General features: G+C 37.7%; 2 protein-coding genes across 5 annotated transcripts in view; one reads left to right on the top strand and one right to left on the bottom strand.

Annotated features, from left to right (window-relative positions):
• Positions 1–20,876, bottom strand: part of GIGYF2 (GRB10 interacting GYF protein 2) — a 120,026-nt gene that overhangs the window by 49,336 nt on the left and 49,814 nt on the right. The window lies entirely within an intron of this gene.
• On the top strand, positions 7,795–18,137 carry KCNJ13 (potassium inwardly rectifying channel subfamily J member 13). Its single transcript, XM_081052147.1, has 3 exons — positions 7,795–7,915; positions 12,873–13,348; positions 15,728–18,137. The coding sequence occupies exons 2-3, from the start codon at positions 12,889–12,891 to the stop codon at positions 16,348–16,350; spliced, it is 1,083 nt and encodes a 360-aa protein (XP_080908273.1). The 5' UTR covers positions 7,795–7,915; positions 12,873–12,888; the 3' UTR covers positions 16,351–18,137.

The following is a 20,876-nucleotide window of genomic DNA, read 5'->3' as shown; positions in this document are numbered from 1 at the left end:
TCTCACATTTGTGTAATCTCCCCCACCCCACGTGTGGGCTGGACTTACTGACTCTCCTAACAAACAGAATACAGTAGAAGTGATGAGCTGTCACTTCCAACATGAAGCTTCCCTATTGGACACTCTCTCTGAGGGAAGCCAGTTGCTATGTCATGAGGCAGCTCTGAAGAACTAGGCCTGCCAACAGCCACACGAACAAGCCTGGAGGCAGCTGTAACCCAGCTGAGCCTTGAGGTGACTGCAGCCTCACGAGACACACAGATCAGAACCACCTAGCTGAGCTGCTCCTTCCTGGCCCACAGAAACTGGGATAATCAAGAATAAATGTTGGCTATTTTCAGCCACTAAGTTTTGGGGTAACTTGTTACACAGCCATAGATAATAAAAACACTCATTAAACTGATTTAATCCTCATAACAATGCTCAGTATTAAAAATTATTTTTCCCATTTTATAGCTGAGAATATTGAGGCTTAAAAAGATAACCCAAGAGAATTGTTCAAAATCATACACTACTATTTAAATGGCATAGATAGGATTCAAAAGTTAATCTTCTGACTCATTCAATAAATATTTATTGCAAGCTAAGTGCCAAGTTTTATAGATTCAAGTACAGACGTATCCCGTATGTCTGGCCTTGGGTTAGAAGGGCTCGAAGACCTTGCACGCTTTCTTGCTCAGAATTAAAAGGGAATAACCCATTTTACAAAGCACCACATCCATTATACTACTTGATGAAAAAATGTAGGCACACTTATGAAAGAAGAACAAATTTAAAACAAAGAAATCGCTAATGTATATAAATTGATAAATGATGGGAAATAGCTTTTAACCCATGTAATCAATCAGTTGCAGTATACACGTATGTGCCAGGTACTATACAATGACATGGGAACATGATAGTTGAACCACTCATTTTCATCTACTTTTACGTTAAGCCTTTGAAAATGTAATGAACGGGGGCCGGCCCGGTGGCTCAGGCAGTTAGAGCTCCATGCTCCTAACTCCGAAGGCTGCAGGTTCAATTCCCACGTGGGCCAGTAGGCTCTTAACCACAAGGTTGCCAGTTCAATTCCTCAAGTCCCGCAAGGGATGGTGGGCTCCACCCCCTGCAACTAAGCTTGAACATGGCACCTTGAGCTGAGCTGCCTCCCGGATGCCTCAGTTGTTGGATGGAGCTGTGGCTCTCAATCCAAGGTTGCCAGTTCGATTCCCCGAGTCCCGCAAGGGATGGTGGGCTGCGCCCCCTGCAACTAGCAATGGCAACTGGACCTGGAGCTGAGCTGTGCCCTCCACAACTAAGACTGAAAGGACAACTTGAAGCTGAATGGCACCCTCCACAACTAAGATTGAAAGGACAACAACTTGACTGGAAAAAAAAATGTAATGAATGTTCAACGTAAGCAAAATAGCACTAATGACAAAATGCTTAACTCGTCAAAATTGGTCATTATAATTTTTTCTAACAGATGATAAACTACAAAAAACATATTAAAAATACTAGTAGTCCTTCAATCTAGAAATAGAACTCTATCTGTGGTTAGCTTTTACGTGACTTTATTATTTTTATGTATTATAGTTGCAATCAGTATGCCTATTTTATAATCTACTTTTCATCTATGATAACAAATACTTCTCTGTGATTATATATCTTCCAAATAATACAAATGGGTATATACCAAATATACCCTGCTGCTGTAGCATAATCCAGCAGATCATTCCTCACTCCCTACTGCTTTATAACTAGTTTTTTGAGAACTATAGATAATGAGATAAGAAATACCTGTGTGTACACGTGCTTTGCTTTTTTGAACTATTTCTTTTGAAAAAAACTTCAAAGGGTGAAACTGAAATTACTAGGTCAAATGACAGACTTCATACATGACATACCTTTTCCCTCCTAAAAAAGGATCAAGCCACCACACCACTTTACATTATCAACTTTAAGCATTGTATCTTTTTAAAACTTTTACTACTTTAATAGTTATAAAATGGTACACTAATGTGGCTCAAATATGAATTTTTCATATCAAAGATTTTTCCTGTTGTTTACTGACTTTATTTCCCTTTATGTGAATTGTTTGTTTGCATTTTTTAAATAAACTAATAGCTTCTTTACCTTTTGTAATTGTCAAGTCCTATACATACTTTTCATATTAGTACCTAGGAATAAGAAGAATGTAGAGACAGAATAGGGTCAAAATAAGAAAGCTATAGGAAGGAAGAAGTTTGGCTTTTCTACTTACTGAAAACTATCTCGTAATTCTCAACCTGTTGGAAAACCTGCACGTCTAAAGTTTGTATGACTACTTATGCCATTCCTTGTTCCAAAAAGAATTTGAGACAGAAATTTGGAAGATAAAGAAGAGCACAGTACCAAAGAAAGAATGAAGATCTTGGAGTCACTAGACCTGATTTTAAATTCTGGCTTCAATTCTGATCTACACACTTTGAAGGGCTGGTGTGTACACACGGAGGTGAGGCCACCCGATTGGACACAAACACCAGCCCATGCTAGTTCAAAAATTCTGTAATAAAGGAGTTCAGATTTTGTTACCACGTGCTTGTTTCCACAAAATAATTCCTTAAAACTTCATTACACTTTTTGATGTATCAGATATTGCATAATGAATAAGTGCAATAGTTGATAACTTCTCTGGTAAACCAAGGAAAACCAGAATAATGTAATTCTGACAGGCCAAATCTATCCCATTCATATATAAGTGCAAGGTAGGTGGAATGCTACCCTCAGGGGTCACTGCCATTTTCCTAAGAGAAGGGTTAAAAAGATCCAAGCACTTTTAAATGGACTTCACACATCTCCTCTCCTACCTTCTAAAAAACTTATTATTGAAGTATAACATTCTTATTAAAAAGTACACCAATGACAAATGTATAATTCAAAGAGTTTTCATAAAGCAAACACATCCACCCACATAACTACCCCCTACGATTTTTAAAAGCAAAAGAATGTCAGGAGCTCTCATGTCTTCATGTCCTCCCCATCAGCCTTGCCCACCAGAAGCACTATTCTGACTTCCCGCCCCAAAGATTAGTTTTCCGTGCTTTTAACTATGTTTATAAAAACGGAATATTCGTTGCTGTCCAGCTTGTCTCCCTGAACACTACAGGACAGGCACGCACACTGTTACCCAGAATTGCAGCTTGCTCTTTGCTGCTGCTCGATAGGACCTCATAGTATGGACAGACCAAACACATTCCTCTTCTCTACTGCTGATTTAGGTTGCTTCTACTTTTTGCTATTATGAATTGTGGGGCTATGAACATTCTTGGATATGGAATTTGATGAACATGTTTACATTCTCTTGGTATTTTCCTAGGAGTGAAATTGCTGGGTCATAAGGTATATTCAACTTTAGTAAGTACTACCAAAAACTTTCCCTGAGAAATAGTACTACTTTCTTTACCATTTTTTTGCTTGTTTGTTTTACTCAAACCTCTAGTAAACATCAACATGAGTACCTCCTCCACGGACAAACCCAACTGAAGACATAGGACTGAAAATAAAGAAGAGACATAGACATAGCACCTCCGCTCCAGGTCCACAGTGGACACACAAGTGAATAAATGACTTGATACATTACAGTTGACAAAATACACTGCTGTATCTCTTCAGATCCTCACAATAAACAAACGACTTAAGTCAAACATTATCATCTCTACTGTTCCCTTGAGGAAAGGGATACCTGGTAGGGGAGTTTCCCAAGGTCACATAGCTGAATAGTGACCAAATCAGAAACACAATACAGGTGTTCAAACTCCTAATCCAGGGTTTACTCACAAATTAACCCATCAGAAGTAGTCAGAAATTCTAGAAAAACTAAAGTAGGAAGAGTTAGATCTGAGATCTAAATCTAGTAAGCTTTAAAAGAGCGACAGACATACCATGCATGGAACAAGTTGGGGACAGACTGCCCACATCTCTAAAAGGGGGAAGATGGAACTAAATTTGTTGAATCTTACAGCAGAAACAATATACCCCTGAAAAAAAATATTAAGACCAACTTATCCAACATAAAAATTTTACTCTAGAAATTATTTTGAGTACAAAAAGATAACTTCAAGAACTATCTAATATACATTTTCAATTACTATGAATGTAACTAAAAATTATACTGTATGCAAAAATTGCTTTACAATATTAAAACAAACCCTTTATAAACTAAATGATTACAGTAGACTTATATTTGTATAAATTTGGGTGGGGAGTGGAGGTGCCAAAGAGAACTTCACCTGAATAATTTGAGTTAAAAAATAAATGCATTTGTATATTACCGACGTAATTTTAGAATAATAATAAATATTAAAGTCATTCACGGGCAACTTAGAAGATAGTATCTAAAGTTCCTTTCATGTCGAAGAATTCTTCTAGGATTCCACAGTGACCAGGGCTAAACGAGTGAGGGGCACCCCCAAGGCCTTTCTCAGCATTTAAAATCCAAGTCTTCCTCCTCCTATGGCAACAGTACCACGACAAAGATGAGTATTTTGGTTGACTTTTTAAAATCTTAACAGATTAATTTGTAAACAAGCTGATTTAAAAGTACGTGCAATTGGGTAATTTATAAATTAATGTCTGAACCAAATATTCCTAATCTACAGTCAATAACTGAGCCCCAGGCTACGAATCCTTGAACTGGAAGCACATATTGTGTTAGCATGCTTTTTCCTTTTTTCAGGGAAAAAGGTCTAAGGTTTCTGTCAGTCTTAAAGGTATCTATAACATCCAAAATGTAAAGAAACACAAATTTAAAATGTATTTTTTTCTATTCAATATAGCAAATATGACCATTTTATGAGCAAACTATATTATCTGTATAATACATTTTTTCCTTACATCACAGTACCTGAAAATGTATAAAAGGTGCTGCAATACAAAGTATTACATATCTATCTTCCCCAGTGGCAATAAATACTTGTTTCTGCTTTAATGTAGTAAGTCAGAATAGAATTCTTCTAAAAGTAAAACAAAATTAAAATGCAGTACTGGTTTTAGTCTGGTCTAATTGAGTGGACTTCCTAAGGAGAAAGAGCAGTAAAAGGGCACCTGTGTGCATGTTTGACACACAGCCAAAAATCGTGTTTATGGAAAACTTCAGATGGAGCAAGGAGGCGCTCAGCCAACAAAATCTACAGCTGTGAGACTTGGAACCTACAAGTGCCCCAACTCCAAAAGCAAATGTGGAATTATGGGACAGACTTTGAAGCTTGTTTATGTGCAGATTTTTCTTGCAAGTAACTTTGCATTTCTCTATTCAGATACATACTCTGATCAACACTAAAAATATTTTCTAATGCTAGAGAAAACAGTGAAAGGGAATCCCATCTAGGCATATACATCTACTTCCCCACCCCCACAATTACTTGTAAACAAAACTCTTGGTGGCTAGGATGGAGTAGTTTAAATTCTATATCCAGAGATTTGCAACTCTTCTCCCATCCTAAGACCTGAGGGGCACCAATCCGTTCCACTGGTTAATATGGGTCCCGAAAACACAGCAGTTCTGGGCTGGAAGGGACAATCTCTTTGAAAAGTGCCACCTGGGGTTTGAATGTGCCCCATGTCCCCGCAGTCCTCAGGCTCCGCTGTCCGCTGATAGGCACCCAGATGCTGCCTGCAACCTCTGGGGAAGGCAACCCGTAGGTGAGCCTGGATGAAGAACTGGAAAAAGAACAGGCACCTTCTAAAGAAAGCTAAGTGGACCATGCAAGAAAGAACACTAGAGAAACCCTAGACACCAGGGCTGACGTTCTGAATTTGGGAGATTCTCTATAAACACTGGCAGGACATTCAACTAAAGGTTTTATTGTTTTCAACTACAGTGTGGAACACTTATGGATTATATAATGAATTACCTCAGCCAGAAAGAAAACCAAACACCCTTGGGGCAGAGAAGTGAATTTAATAAAGAACAACCTACCTGGTCTCGGCACCTTGCTTAATCGTTATGATTTTGAATTAAAAAAAAAAAATCAATCAATCAATGAACAGCAACATAGCATTTATGTTCATTCATAGAAGAGATGTTTTACAGCCCTCACCACCTAAAACCACTAATTCTGTGTAGGGCCCACGTGTTTGGGGGTGAAGTTGGCCTATCACCAGTGCCACCTCCGCTAACCTGGCAGCCTGCACCAGAAATGAACGAACAGGCTACAGTAATGGGCACGCTATGCTCCCGGTGGGCACTCCAGAGCTGGTCTACACTATCCATGCAGTTAGCAGTGAGGATTCGCTGAGTAGAGGCCATAGCAGACTTTCAAATTATAGAAATCCAGAAACCAGAACACATCTTCACTTGAGACATTTCTTTCTTGATGATCATTCTGCCAAATAATTTTTGCCTCAATATATTCTGAAATGGAGTATATTATGGAAAGAAGCTTCTAAGTTGGGTAAACTCCTTCACTATCTTGTTTGCTATAGTGTCTGTTCAAGACACATGGCAGATACACTTCGGTCCCTCTGCTCTCTGAAAGGCAGTGTTACACTGTATTTATTCTGGCTTTCCTTTCCTAATCAGTTAACTGGCAACTGAGGTAAAGTATAATTCCTACCAGCACAGGCAGGAAACAAGCATCACATCACAAGTCCTTCCTTTATGCTTTTACCTTCTCTAGTTCTGAAGGTCAGTTTCCAATGCTGTGTCTGAACTTGTATTCAAATGCTTGGCATTAACAAAACAAAGAAAGACTTAATATATTTTTTAATTGTGGGGAGCGGGAAGGAATCTACAAAGGCGGATTTCACTTTCTAAGTAGCATTATATTGGTCTACATTAATAATTTTCCCAGCAGGCCTTCCATGATTTTACTTTGAATAATCGCAGCCTTTGTTTCTAAGATCCTCTTACATGTGACATTTGATCAAAGTTTTAAAATCAGCAGCTAATAGATGTGGAGAAAAGTACTGCTCAGTAAGGCATTATACAAAGCCACCCCACCGCTCATTTCAAGGTTGCTATAAGCTGCATCACAGATGTTTTCCGGCTAAACACTATTTAGATGTTAAGTTAAATTTTCTGTACCCTGAACACTACGTTTTACTGCATGTCATCATACTTTACCTTAAGGAAACATCACTGAGGCACACCTTAAGACAATACTTCAGTTCTTTCACACACGTGTGTTTTTTAAAGATAAGTACAAGGTACCAAACAATAAGTTTATTTTTATTCAAGGTCCCTGTACACAGCCTTAAAAATAAATAAGTCTGCCTCCTTGCCCCTCCCCCAAGAAAGATTTCAGGTAACTAAATGACCTATATTACTAATTCTAGAATTAGTGATAGCCATTCTGATGAGATGGGATATGCAAAGAAAACTGGTAAAAATCAATTAATCAATTCATACCTAAAAGTCCTTACAAAGGATATCTTCCCCAAAGAAATGGAGGGGGAAAAAAAGATTAGTAAAGGAAATATCTCACACTTCGACACACTATATAAGGAAAGACGGTTGAAAGAAAATCTTGCAGGGAATTTTATCCCTTTGAACTTTTAAATAAACTCTTAAGTAAGATTATGCAAACTTACTAAAGACCGGTCCAGATTAGAGGGAAAAAATGCACCCCTTCTCCAAGTCAGTTCTGGAGGCTTTCTCCAGAGTTGTTAAGGTTTGTGTTGGGTAAAGAAAGACCTGTTAACAAACCAGCATTCTTTTCCACTTGATCAGAGCTAATTGGCCCCCCTGCAGACTAAGTGACCAATCACATCAGCCTCAGCTGAAACCAGCCCCCACAACACTATAAACAGAGGAATGTGAACTGTAAAACCAGTCCAAGAAGAGAACCTACAAACTAGACTTGTAGAATAAGATTACCTCATCAAAAAGGCAGACTCTGAAAGTTTCCTCAAGACCTACCTGTGCATATAGGCCGACCCAGCAAAAGAACTGGTGAGTACATGAAATAATATTCATTCTTATTTCTTTCCTTAAGGGAAATAGAAAGAAACTGACTGGCAAATAGAGACAGAGCTAGATATTGCCAATAGAGTTTTAAAACAACGATATTACCTATAGGGTCATACATTAAGGTTCTTCATTTTTCTTTAAATTTCAGGAATGAAATAGCAGGCCTATTGAAAGTATTACTGGAAATTTTCTTCTTAGTTGTTTTATTAAATGTATACTAACTCTCCATTATAATATAGAAACAAGTAGGAGAGAAAAACCCTAAAAAAAGATACAGTAACTTTTAACAAAATGTATCTTTTTGAAAGGGATTAAAGAACCCAAGATAAGCACATAAAAACAAATGACAAAAAGGAAAACAATTTGTCTTTATTTTTTAATCCATGAAAAAAGTGATGAGTATCCTAATTTTAAATTTTGTTTTAAGTATGGTATTGCTGAAATTAGATGCTTCTGCAAGTAAGCATCCAAAAGAATCTCTGAGCTTATATAATACTTAGAACTCACACTGTTTACCCTAATTCAGGAGGGCAGGAGAGACAATTATAAGACTCCCCATACAGTCTTAAAGTGTTTATGTCAGACGTGAACAAATACATAGTAATACTGCAATCATTTAACACTTGTCGTTATAGCCTGCATCTTAACTGTTTAATATGAACTATACTACTACATTGCAACATGAAAATAAGAGACAAAGTTTTTAGAACGACAAACTAAAGAGTAAAATGAATTCATTATTTTGATGACCAATAAAGCAGACAAACTATCATTTTTATAAAGTACTATTTTTTCCACCAAATAGTTTATATATGGGCAAAAATTTTACAGCCCACACACAGAGTTACAAGCAAACTTTCCCAAGTTCCAATTCTACTTTCTATTGGGATCAGTTGATGAGAATCATGTAAGTACAAAACAAAACAGAAACAAATTAATAGATACAGAGAACAAACTGATGGTTGCCAGATGGGAGGCAGGTGGAGGAAAACGGCAAAAAAGGTGAAGGAGATCAAGAAGTACAAACTGCCAGTTATAAAATTAGTCCCTGGGAAATAATATACAGCATAGAGAATATAGTCAATAATATTGTCATAATGATGTATGGTGACAGATGGTTACTAAACTTATCATGGTCATCACTTTGGAAGGCATATAAATGTTTAATCACTATGTTGTACACCTGAAACTAGAATAATATTGTATGTCAACTATAATTAAAAAATTTTTTTTTAAATGGACTGTGTGCCTGCGGGGATATGAAAATTACTTGGAAATGTAAGCGCATAAACATAATGTCCGCTCATCAGAAGTTATGTCACTTTTAAATTTGATGGAAGGAAAATCTACATATATCAGGCAGCAATAATATAATTTTTAAATGCCATACAAGCAGACATAAAATCCTACAGAAGAAAAAATCCTACAGAAAACCGGTATCAGTTGAGGGAAATGGTAATAAGTTTACAAACATGTAGGGTTTTAAGGGATCGTGTTCTTTACTCCCCTCTTTTCATTCCTTGCTGAATATAAGGAAGCCTGGCCAAAGGGATTCGGTGGCCTGCCCGCACAGACACGGCTATGTAATCACCAGAGCCAGAACCTGGTCAGCTCCGTTCTGGTCAGCTCTTGTCTTCCTTATGCTAAACACACTGATTCCTGAGTCCACAGAATGGAGTCATTCAGGGACATCTGTTAAACAGGATCAGAATATTACTCCTCTCAGCTCTTCCATTTGCCACACAATCTAAACAAGATCTAGCAAGCTAGTCTATATAAAAAAGATATTGCTTCACTGTTTTGATATTAGCCTTTTGACTTTCTTGTTCCAAGGTAAGAAAAAAAGAGTGAAACTGTAAAAGCCTAGAGTATGAGTGCTACAAAAGCTGTAGGTAACAAGTAACAATCTTGAAAATGCCCAAATGGGAATAATTAATTTTGCTAGCTAAGTCTGTCTAGAAAGACTACCTCCTCAGGTAATGAATGCATTTTAGAACTTTAACAAAGCAGGTTGAAAATCAATATGAATCAGGGAGCTTCCCCACTCCAAATTACTATGAAACACTAAGCAATCAGTGGTTTTTTGAGTGACACAAGCACTAGTACAGAGGTCCGTGATGGGCATTTTCACATACGCAGGAAGCAAGAAACAAGAAAGGACGATGCCATGGTCAGTGCAGAACCAGGCAGTGGTTCACAAGTGACTATTCTTCACGGTTATATCCTTCTTCCTCTTCAAGTGTCAAAATGTCTTTTATAAAATTATGATAGTATTGTGTTTTTAAAATTTGTCTCTCACCTGGCAAAATACAAACTTGGCAGTGCTATGTAAGAACTCTCCTCTCCAGTGTTTTAATTTTCCTGGTCCGGAGAATCCTAGATTATGTAATAATTCGTCCTTGCACTAATCTTCAAATCTTTCAAGATGTTCCTTAACTGAAAATATATTTCTTGCCTACAAATCCTAAGTCTGAACCTAAGGAAGCATTCCTGACGAACATATATTTTGTAGTGGCTCTTGAACAAAATTAGTCAAACAGAACATGTGTTTGAAGGCTAACCCGGGTCAAAATGTCTCCTGCTGAAGTAATATAGCACTGACTATGGACTCAGTATGAGATTCACCACTACTTACTACCTTACTGATCTTAGGAAACTCACTGTGACTCACTATCATTATCTGTAAAATGGGCATAATGACACTTAATTCTGTGAAAGTTAAGAAATAGTATTAATAACAATAAATCAACTAATGCTTACTGAGAGGTTAATCTGACAAGGCACTGCCTACTAGCTTCAAGAGTTAGCACATGTGAAGTGTTTGATATTATTCCTAGCACATAACAACATATGTCAGCTAATATTATTAATCGTTACTGTCATAAGAATTATGTATAGTTAACAATGCTTCAAAACATATACTTGAGACAATTTGGGGACAAGAAGCGCGTCTATTAAAGGTGCTAAAAAATCTGGCTATCAAAGACTACTTTGTGAATGCAACAGTAATTATCTTGGGAAAGATTTTTATTTCACCAAACTCTCTAAATAGACAGCTTCTTGTAGTGAAACAAACAAACAAACAAAACTAACCCGCTGTGAAGTGAGCCAGACTTGGAGAATAATCCCAATAATCCAAGACCCCCATCTGCCTTGTGTGAATTTCTTTTATCTGCTTGATCGTCGGTGACCTCATCTGAAAATGGGACAATAATGTCTGTCTTGCTAAGATACCAAAGAATTAAGAGATAATGCAATATGAAAGCACCCAGCACAGTGCCTATGAATATTTTGTTACTGTTGTTATTATTATTTCCAAAAGGGCAGAGATCAGGTCTTCTAAAACACTAAAAGAATCTAGCAAAATGAGTCATTCAATAGCAGTGCCAAGAAAAAAATATACACTAAAAAAATGATAACGACAACTTGTGAGGAATAATAAATTATAAAACACTGATGCCCTAGGATTTTTTTAAGTTTATGATAAGAAGCTGAAATCACCAGCTAATCTAAATAAATGTAACAATCATTCCCGTGTTCCATCAGTAACTCACATCTGAAGAAAATAACATTACCAATAAATGATAAATGAGCCTCAGGACAAAAGAGAAAGTGTATACCGAACGGGCCAACGTTCAATTCCGACAACACAGAAAGGCAGTCTCCTAAGGCCCCAGACACAAGAAGGACCCAGCAAACCCAGGCAACACCCCAGCTCTACATGCCTCTAACCCACTTAGGCGGTGCCATCCTTCAAAAGGGAGGAAAGGGACATGCGATACTTCCAAGGGCATCTACTTCTGAAGGAAGAAGCAAGAAAAAGAGTCAAGTAGAATTCCTAGTACTGGATTATTGCAAAGAGAAGAGAAGAGCACTCAAGGACCGAAGTTGCATTTCCCATTCTGTTGCTGGTACCTCTACACAAGTCTTAGGACCCTTTGTCATATACAAGGATGGCCATATGCAAGGACAGAAAGCACACCTTTGATTTCTACTCATCACAGAGAAAAGGGTAACCACTGATGAAAACTGTTTACAGCTAAAAACTAATTATATTATCTTTTTTAAATTGTCATTTGATGTCTTAATGATTATTTTAGTTCATTAAACTCAAAGTTTTTTCTTCTGACTTATTTATTTTCATAAGTAATATTATCTAGGAACCTCTACCTAAATTTCTTATTTTGCCAAGAAAATCTTCTCCACCCCGCAATCTAATCAGCATCTAGAATATTCAAAAAGGGCAGCAATCCATCAGCCAGGGAAGAAAAAACCCCATGAAAATGGCCACAAAGTGACAAAAATAAAACCTAATCATAAAACTTGGAATAGGCTAAACAACTATAAAGTATACATTAGAATTACAGGTCTCGAAAAGCTTAGTCTTGTCCTAGCACTAAGTTTAGCTTCAAAACAGTTGTAGACAATTTAACACTATACTTCCAAATGATTTCTATTTATTAACACAGAGGAATACATATATTTAACATTCCTATTAATTATGAGTTACTCATGATGAATTATTAAATAATTATAAAAAGTTTTTATTTACACATAACATTTAGTCAAGTCAGTTAAGTAGTTGATGCCTGGACTTCTACAAGAAAAATACAGGCATATCAATAAGCCATGAACCATAATCCTAACCCTCAGAGATTTTAAAATATACTTGGAATGTTACAAAGCCAAACAATATTTTAAGTCATTATAGGAAACAATAAGAGATACATTAGGCAACTCATGATTAGTTATCAAATGTAGGACTTTGTAAATGCCGCCTTACGTACAGAGAAAAGAGAGAGCCTTCAGCCTGGGAAAGCCTGCCCCAATAGTCAGGAAAACATTCCAAAGGTGTATTTACAAGGTGAATGAGGTCTCAGAACTTATTAATGTTAACTGTAAAACAGTTAAGGCTTTACTAATTTACTCTTGATTTCAGAGATTTACAGCGTGAGATGGATGGCAGTAATTGCAAAGTTATTGCTCCTCTCCTAACTCAGAGATACCGGAGGATGGTCACCAAGGATGGCCACAGCACACTCCAAATGGATGGCGCTCAAAGAGGTCTTGTGTACCTTCGAGATGCGTGGGGAATCCTAATGGACATGCGCTGGCGCTGGATGATGCTGGTTTTTTCTGCTTCCTTTGTTGTCCACTGGCTTGTCTTTGCAGTGCTCTGGTACGTGCTAGCTGAGATGAACGGTGACCTGGAGCTAGACCACGATGCCCCTCCTGAAAACCACACTATCTGTGTCAAGTACATCACCAGTTTCACAGCTGCGTTCTCCTTCTCCCTGGAGACACAACTCACAATTGGTTACGGTACCATGTTTCCCAGTGGTGACTGTCCAAGTGCAATCGCCCTACTTGCCATACAAATGCTCCTGGGCCTCATGCTAGAGGCTTTTATCACAGGTAACAGTTTTTGTTCTTTAAAAAAGTACAAAGTTTTTGGAAAGGGTATAGTCAAAGTTATAAGCATTGTGCTATAGAATCATTTATTTGCGTTATGAGCAGATGACACCTGAGACTGCAAGGAGAGCCTTGGGATACATGGTAGGAGAGATTATAAGAAACCTGACTCTACACTTTAAATTTCACCTATTGGAACTTCTTAAGAAAAAAGGGATCATTACAACACCTACTTGTAGCAACATCTTATGCCCCAAAAAACAAAAAAAAATTAACAAAAGTTCTAAAAGGAGTTTTTCAGAGAAGCTAAATATTTCATTAAGTGAATAAATATCAGCACATATTCTGACAGTCATTTTACCTAACATTTTGATTTTATTGGGGAAGGGAAACAGGACTTTATTGGGGAACAGTGTGTACTTCCAGGACTTTTCTGTTTTTTCCAAGTCAAGTTGTTGTCCTTTCAGTCTTAGTTGTGGAGGGTGCCGTTCAACTTCAAGTTGTTCTCCTTACAGTCTTAGTTGTGGAGGGCGCAGCTCAGCTCCAGGTCCAGTTGCCATTGCTAGTTGCAGGAGGCACAGCCCACCATTCCTTGCGGGAGTCGAACTGGCACTCTTGTGGTTGAGAGGACGCGCTCCAACCAACTGAGCCATTCGGGAGCTCAGCAGCAGCTCAGCTCAAGGTGCTGTGTTCAATCTTAGTTGCAGGGTGCGCTGCCCACCATCCCTTGCAGGACTCGAGGAATCAAACTAGCAACCTTTTGGTTGAGAGCCCGTGCTCCAATCAACTGAGCCATCCGGGAGGGAGCTCAGCTCAAGGTGCTGTGTTCAATCTTAGCTGCAGGGGGAGGAGCCCACCATCCCTTGCAGGACTCGAGGAATTGAACTGGCAGCCTTGTGGTTGAGAGCCCACTAGCTCATGTGGGAATCGAACCGGCAGCCTTCGGAGTTAGGAGCACGGAGCTCTAACCGCCTGAGCCACCGGGGCGGCCCCCTGTGATGGTTTTTTAAAACTGAACAAGAATTTTCTCCTCTGAGTTCATCTTTTCAGCATTTATTCAACCCTAGTGAGCCCAAAGCACCAAGGTCAGCATTGTATGTTAAAGAACAAGTATACACAGACTTAGCAAAATGCACTGGAAATAAGGTCACAAGCATTATGAAATTTTGCTTATAAACTAGTCACACACTATATACAATCAAAAAAGAAAAAAGAAAGAAAACCTGGTCTCGACACACTACCCAGTGATAATCTGGGAAGGTGAGCAATGGGCTGCATGAAGGTGGTCTGGAATGGAGTCTCAATGTGGTTTAACAACTGGCTCCATAAATTGTAACAAACCATTTAACCTTTACAACAAGAGTGCTTAAACTGGGTTAGGCGTAAGATAAAATTTAGGGGATCTGTGAACTTAAAACAGGAAAAACTTGCATCTTTTTTCACTACCCCCAACTGAAATTTGCTATTTCCTTTGATTATAAATGTATGCAAGAAAACAAACAATAGCATCAGCAATAATACCTGTAACTTTGATACAAACAGAAATCAGACATTTTCATCTCACACTACAATACATCAAAATTACAGTACTAAACCAACCACGTTGTTATTTAATGTTTTAATAAAGTATATATAGTACTATACTACAATTTTTTTTTAATGTTCAACTGGATTTCAATATATTTGGTTTCCTTTGTATGTATTTTATCTTTATGCATTTAAAGCATAATTCTATAGACTTCACCAGCCTGCCAACAAGTTCTGGGGCACAAAAGTGGTTAAGAAACTCTGATCTATAGCTCGTGGCCACAAGAAGGATGCACTTGAAAGGTACACTGAAATCACCTTAGAGCCAGAGTCCTCTTGACAAAAAAGGGGGAGAGGAGGTTGTATAAGTTTCAAAGTTAAAAAATTCTTGAATGTATCTTAGTGGTCCCCCCTCCACACCCCAAATCATTCTACTCTGAATCTAATCTCCATTTAGGTTTGTGATAATCTGGTTGCACCTAAACTGTGTGCTTATTTTATTACACTTTTTAAAGTAGAGGCAGGAATATAGGAAGTAACCATTCTTTGACCTTGTAATAAACTAGAGGATGAAATATTACATTTCTATGTAACAAAATGAATTTTACTTATCCCTTTTGAAATCATAATTTTTTTTTTTTGAAATCATAATTTTTAAATAAGAATGTATGTACACTTTGAAACATTCTTCAGGCAAATGAGACTACCCAAATTAATGAGTTCCATTCCCAATTCATTTGGAAGGCATGGCATCGAGAAATGTATAAATAACTATTTGATATACTCTTCTCATTCAGAAAAGCTATTGATATTTAAAGTGTTCATTCTAAGAAAACTTAATGATTTCTAATTTAGGTGCCTTTGTGGCGAAGATTGCCCGGCCAAAAAATCGAGCGTTCTCAATTCGTTTCACTGACTTAGCAGTAGTAGCTCACGTAGATGGCAAACCTAACCTTATTTTCCAAGTGGCCAACACTCGACCAAGCCCTCTAACCAGCGTTCGGGTCTCAGCTATACTCTATCAGGAAAAAGAAAACGGTGAACTCTACCAAACGAGTGTGGACTTCCACCTTGATGGCATCAGTTCTGCGGAATGCCCATTCTTTATCTTTCCACTAACCTACTATCACTCCATTATACCATCGAGTCCTCTGGCTACTCTGCTCCAGCAAGAAAATCCTCCCCACTTTGAGTTAGTTGTGTTCCTTTCAGCAATGCAGGAAGGCACTGGAGAAATATGCCAAAGGAGGACATCCTACCTCCCCTCTGAGATCATGTTGCATCACTGTTTTGCGTCTCTGTTGACCCGAGGTTCCAAAGGTGAATATCAAATCAAGATGGAGAATTTTGACAAGACTGTGCCTGAACTTCCAAGTCCTCTGGTCTCTAAGAGCCCAAACAGGACTGACCTGGACATCCGTATCAATGGACAAAGCATTGACAATTTTCAGATCTCTGAAACAGGACTGACAGAATAAGACGTGTCCATAGCACCCTATTTTTTAATGTATTAAACATACCCTGCCAGTAATGCAGCTACTTTTTCTTTATCATATCTCGTTTTTTTTCCCAATGCTGATCACATCTCTCTGGTTACATCATAGCAATCAAGCCTATGCCCATAAAAAATGGCTGAGCTAACAATACACAGTCTGGAAACATAACATTCTACTTTACAAAGTTTGTATCTGTGGTTATCTGCTAAAATTAACACATCTCAACATGACAGATTATTTATACCGAAATGTTGAATTTATAAAGATGTAGTATGATACCAATAATGAAGGTAAAATGGACAGTGAAGTTCAACACAGCTGAACTCTAAAAAAATCAACCAAAAAATCACTCATTTTCATCTGCAAGTTGAAGCAACAGTCTAGTTTCAAACCTAGCTCCCTGGGTAGAAAGATGATTTCACAATATTTAGTGAACATCCTTTTAAAACTGTTGTTTTTTTCAAGACGACAAAGATCATTCTTCTGGTTCTTTATACTACAAAACTGGGGTAAGTATTACCCCCTTAATTTTTAACAGCTAAGAACAAAAAATGTAGAAGAACAACAGCAAAGTATAGATTTATACATAGCTCCAAAAGCATCTGAGCATGACACCTAAACACACGTTATTTGGGGCAGAAAGTGATCAGAGAAAGTAAGATAAGTTCCAGCTCAAGTGGAACCTGTGGTGGTATTTCTGACAAGGAGAAACAAAATCATATCTACATTAAAGCTACACTGCCTAATAGCCAAATCGTGATTTAAAAATTATAATCTACTCCTCTAAATGGCTTATAACAGAAGTAAAAACATTCCCTTCCTACCTATGATGCATTCATTGGCATAAAAAACCATGACAGCTCTAAGTAACTCGTAAGTGCAAATATATTTAAGTTTTTATAGATATAAAGGTTGAGTAAGATAAAATTCAACTAGGAAAAAAATCTCCAATAGATAAAGCAAAAAATAATTAGGCAACGAAGTATTTTCAAATCCAAATTCCTGTTTCCAACTTCAAATAGTTTTTTCTATAAACACAAAATGAGTGTTTATTCACCAGTAGGAGGTTGGACTAGATGAATCTATTATTTCTTTCCAAATCTAATAATACGCCATGAAAATTATGCTTCCTGTGCCTCATTTTTTATTTTATATATACCAAGATGAACCCCCTTCCCTTTCCTCCAGTTTAAGACTATCCTTTGTATAATTTTCATTTCAATAAAAATATCAAACTCCCCTCAAACAAAACAAGAACCAGATAAATCACCCTATCTAATTTCAAACAGATTCGTGGCCGCTCTTCTTTTCTGAAAATTTCCCTTATTCAGGTTTATGTGGGAAAAGTGAAAGATTACCCCTCCCCACTGGTGACGACCCATGCAGGAATCGTCTCTTGAAATAAGTACTAGCTGAATAAAGGCAAGCAGTTGTGAAGAGCAGAGCACAGCAGCAAGTCACATTTTTCCACTCTTTGACCAAAAGGAAAAGAAATTAAGAAGAACTTCGGAGTAGTCTAAGACTGATAATGGCGGAAGAATATCAAGGACATAGAAACTTAATTATTGTGAGCTTTTGCTGTTTGAAAATCTTAGACATTCTGAATTTAAGTACTAGCCAGACCAACATTTTTTTTTCCAACCCAAGACTCTTGTAACACATATAGACAGCAGTAATTCTTATTTCTATAAGACCGCAGTAATTCTTATTTCTATAATAAAGTAACAAGATTCACCTTACCTGTGAAAATAAAAGTTGTATCAAAGATATACATGGTATGTTTTTTCCTAAGAGCTCTATGTCATTTACATAGATCACAATTCCCACAGTTAAGTGAAGTTGCCCAAAGTGACACAACAAAGGGAGTGAGCAAGATCTGGGATCTCAGCCTCCCTGTAGATGCAGCTCCATTAAAGTCGGATGAGTCACAATGTACACTATTCACATATAAACTTTGCATCTGAAAACTAGATGTGACTCCCTCCTACACATACCCCAAAAGACTCTGTTGGTATACTAATGCTGTTTTTAAAATGTTTCACAAATAGAAAACTAAGAAAAGCAATCAAAAACTTTTGTCTAGGGGGTTGAAAGCACTGTTCATGATTCTTTCACTTCAAAGAATCACAGTTTCTACGTTAAAGATTAAGTTTTCTGCAAAGGTGCCATTATCCTTTCAGAAGAATGGAGTGCAAATGAAAAAGGGGGGGGGGAATTACTGGGAGGTGGGAACAGCAGCCCAAATTCCTGGCTGCACAACCCATTACCTGGGCCACCTGAGAGCTCCATGATGGTACTCAGATACATGACCAACCAAGACCACGTTAGATCTAACTTAAAAGTGCTTCTGGAAACCAATACAGATACCATGACAGTCCCAACAAACTGGAGACAAGTAGTTACTAAAAACCATAAGGCCTAGTTTTATTTTAGTACAAGCCCATATTACCAACTGCCAACAGCAGCCCAATAACCAAAAACTACTATGTCTACTTCCAAGTATTTCCTAAATGTATTAATTGGTGTCACATTGGGCTGTGAACCTATTGGTATCATCTGGATCATTTCTTATTTTTTAATGATCTTTTCATTTCATCCTCACAGAATCATACTACAAGATGATAGCTGGCACTGATCTCCCCCTACGGAGTAATCAGCTCCCACTGAATTCCATCATCACAGGTCTTTTTCCATCTCCATATTGTCCCAATGGGTGTTCACAGGGGGTACGCCCAATTCTTACTCAGCTGTCAAATTCCACCGTTCTCTTTCCATACAGGAAGCAAATACATGATAAGAACCATCTCTAATTTAAAAAAGGACAAATCATTCTGGAACCTTCAGTATTCAAATTATCTTAATGTCATAAGACAGCTCACAATTGATCAATATATCGATGCCCCAACAAGCTAATTTAGTACTGCTATTCTTGAAGAGTGTAAGATACAATTATGAACAATTTTTTAAAAATCTACAATATATTCAAAAGCGGATTACTCACAAAAAGCAACTCAGAATCATTAGCACAGTTAATATGATACCCTGAAGTGAGCATCTTATCAAAGAACATTCAATAAAAGCCAGTATGATGTATTTGAACGTATCTTTTTGTATAAAATTGCCCTGATATTTCAGTAGGGAAAACGTTCTTAGTAATCCTAACTGCTTCACATCAATTTAGTTTTACAGAACTTGCCTTTTCAAAAATATACCTATAGGGTGCAAAGAAAAGAACCTATACTCTTCATAGAAGGTGACTGGGGAAATCACCCTAATTGAATTAATATAGTTAAAATATGAGACTGGGGAATATGAGTTAAAATATGAGAAAATATGAGAAAGGGAAAAAATATGATAAAAAGGAACTTTATACTTACCTAGTCCAGATTACCAAAGTGTGACTGTGTCAAACAGTTAAAATCAAGCTGTCCGCATTGACAGGGAACTCACTACTAGGAACCCAAGTCATTTTCAGACAACTCTAATTATTAGATCTCTGTAAGATGGTCTCAGCTTCCTTACACCTGCACTTTAGATTCACGCAGATCAAGTCAAATTCCTCTTTTACATGACTGTTAAGCAAATATTTTCAGAGAGTGAGCGACCCTGCTCTGTCCTGACCAGTCTTGTCTCCTATGTAAACAGCCCCACTTCCGTGATGCATTCCCCGTCACAGGGTTTCAAATGCCCTGACCATCCTACTCCATTGTATGGATCCTTTCAAGGTGCAGCCCCAGCACTGAACACAATTCTTAAGCTGTCCTGTGACAATGTAAAAGACAGTGGGTCTCTCTCTCTCATTGACTCACTAAGGACCCAGCAGTTCGGTAAACACTGCACACACTGCCGATTCACGTCCAGCAATCAGGGGACAAGGCAGTGCTGTTCCTCAGCAGGCCACTGTTACTCCATCACTCCACTGGTTAAACTGCAGAGCTACTCATGAGAGACTTTGCATGTTCTGCTGTTGAACTTCCATTTGATTTGATCTAGTCTCTTCCACACCTGGATTCTGAGCCCAAGTCCCAGCTAGTCATCTCTAGAGCTGTCCCTCTAGACCTAAATGATTTGAAAATCTAATCACACACCAACTTTGTCATGCAAAGAAAAGGGATAAGTATTTAGCACCCAGCACAAGGCCTATCATAGGAGTAGAAATTCAATAATCACTGAACGGATAAATGAATTAATATACTCTTAATCTTAAAAATTCTGTGAAGCATGAGACTACTGAATATCTGAGAGCTTAGATTAGCAGTGATCTTCTGACGCCAAACCCTGTCTTCTCTAAACTGCTCATTACCTCTCCATATTCACTGGCAAAAGTATAGACTCAGACAAGGATGGGAGCAGAGGTCGTAACAAATCTCCCAAGACAATACTTATCCAATAGTCTACAGCAGGAGTACAGCCATTCAACTAGCAATAAGTTATCTGGCCAGTCTGTTCCAAATTTCTTCATGCTACACTCATTTAATGGCTTTTCATTTATATTCCCAATGTCATGT

Source organism: Rhinolophus hipposideros (genome assembly GCF_964194185.1).
Source record: "Rhinolophus hipposideros genome assembly, chromosome: 6".
NCBI lineage: Eukaryota > Metazoa > Chordata > Mammalia > Chiroptera > Rhinolophidae > Rhinolophus > Rhinolophus hipposideros.
Note: the sequence above shows the minus strand (reverse complement) of the source record. Positions and strands in the feature narration are given on the sequence as shown.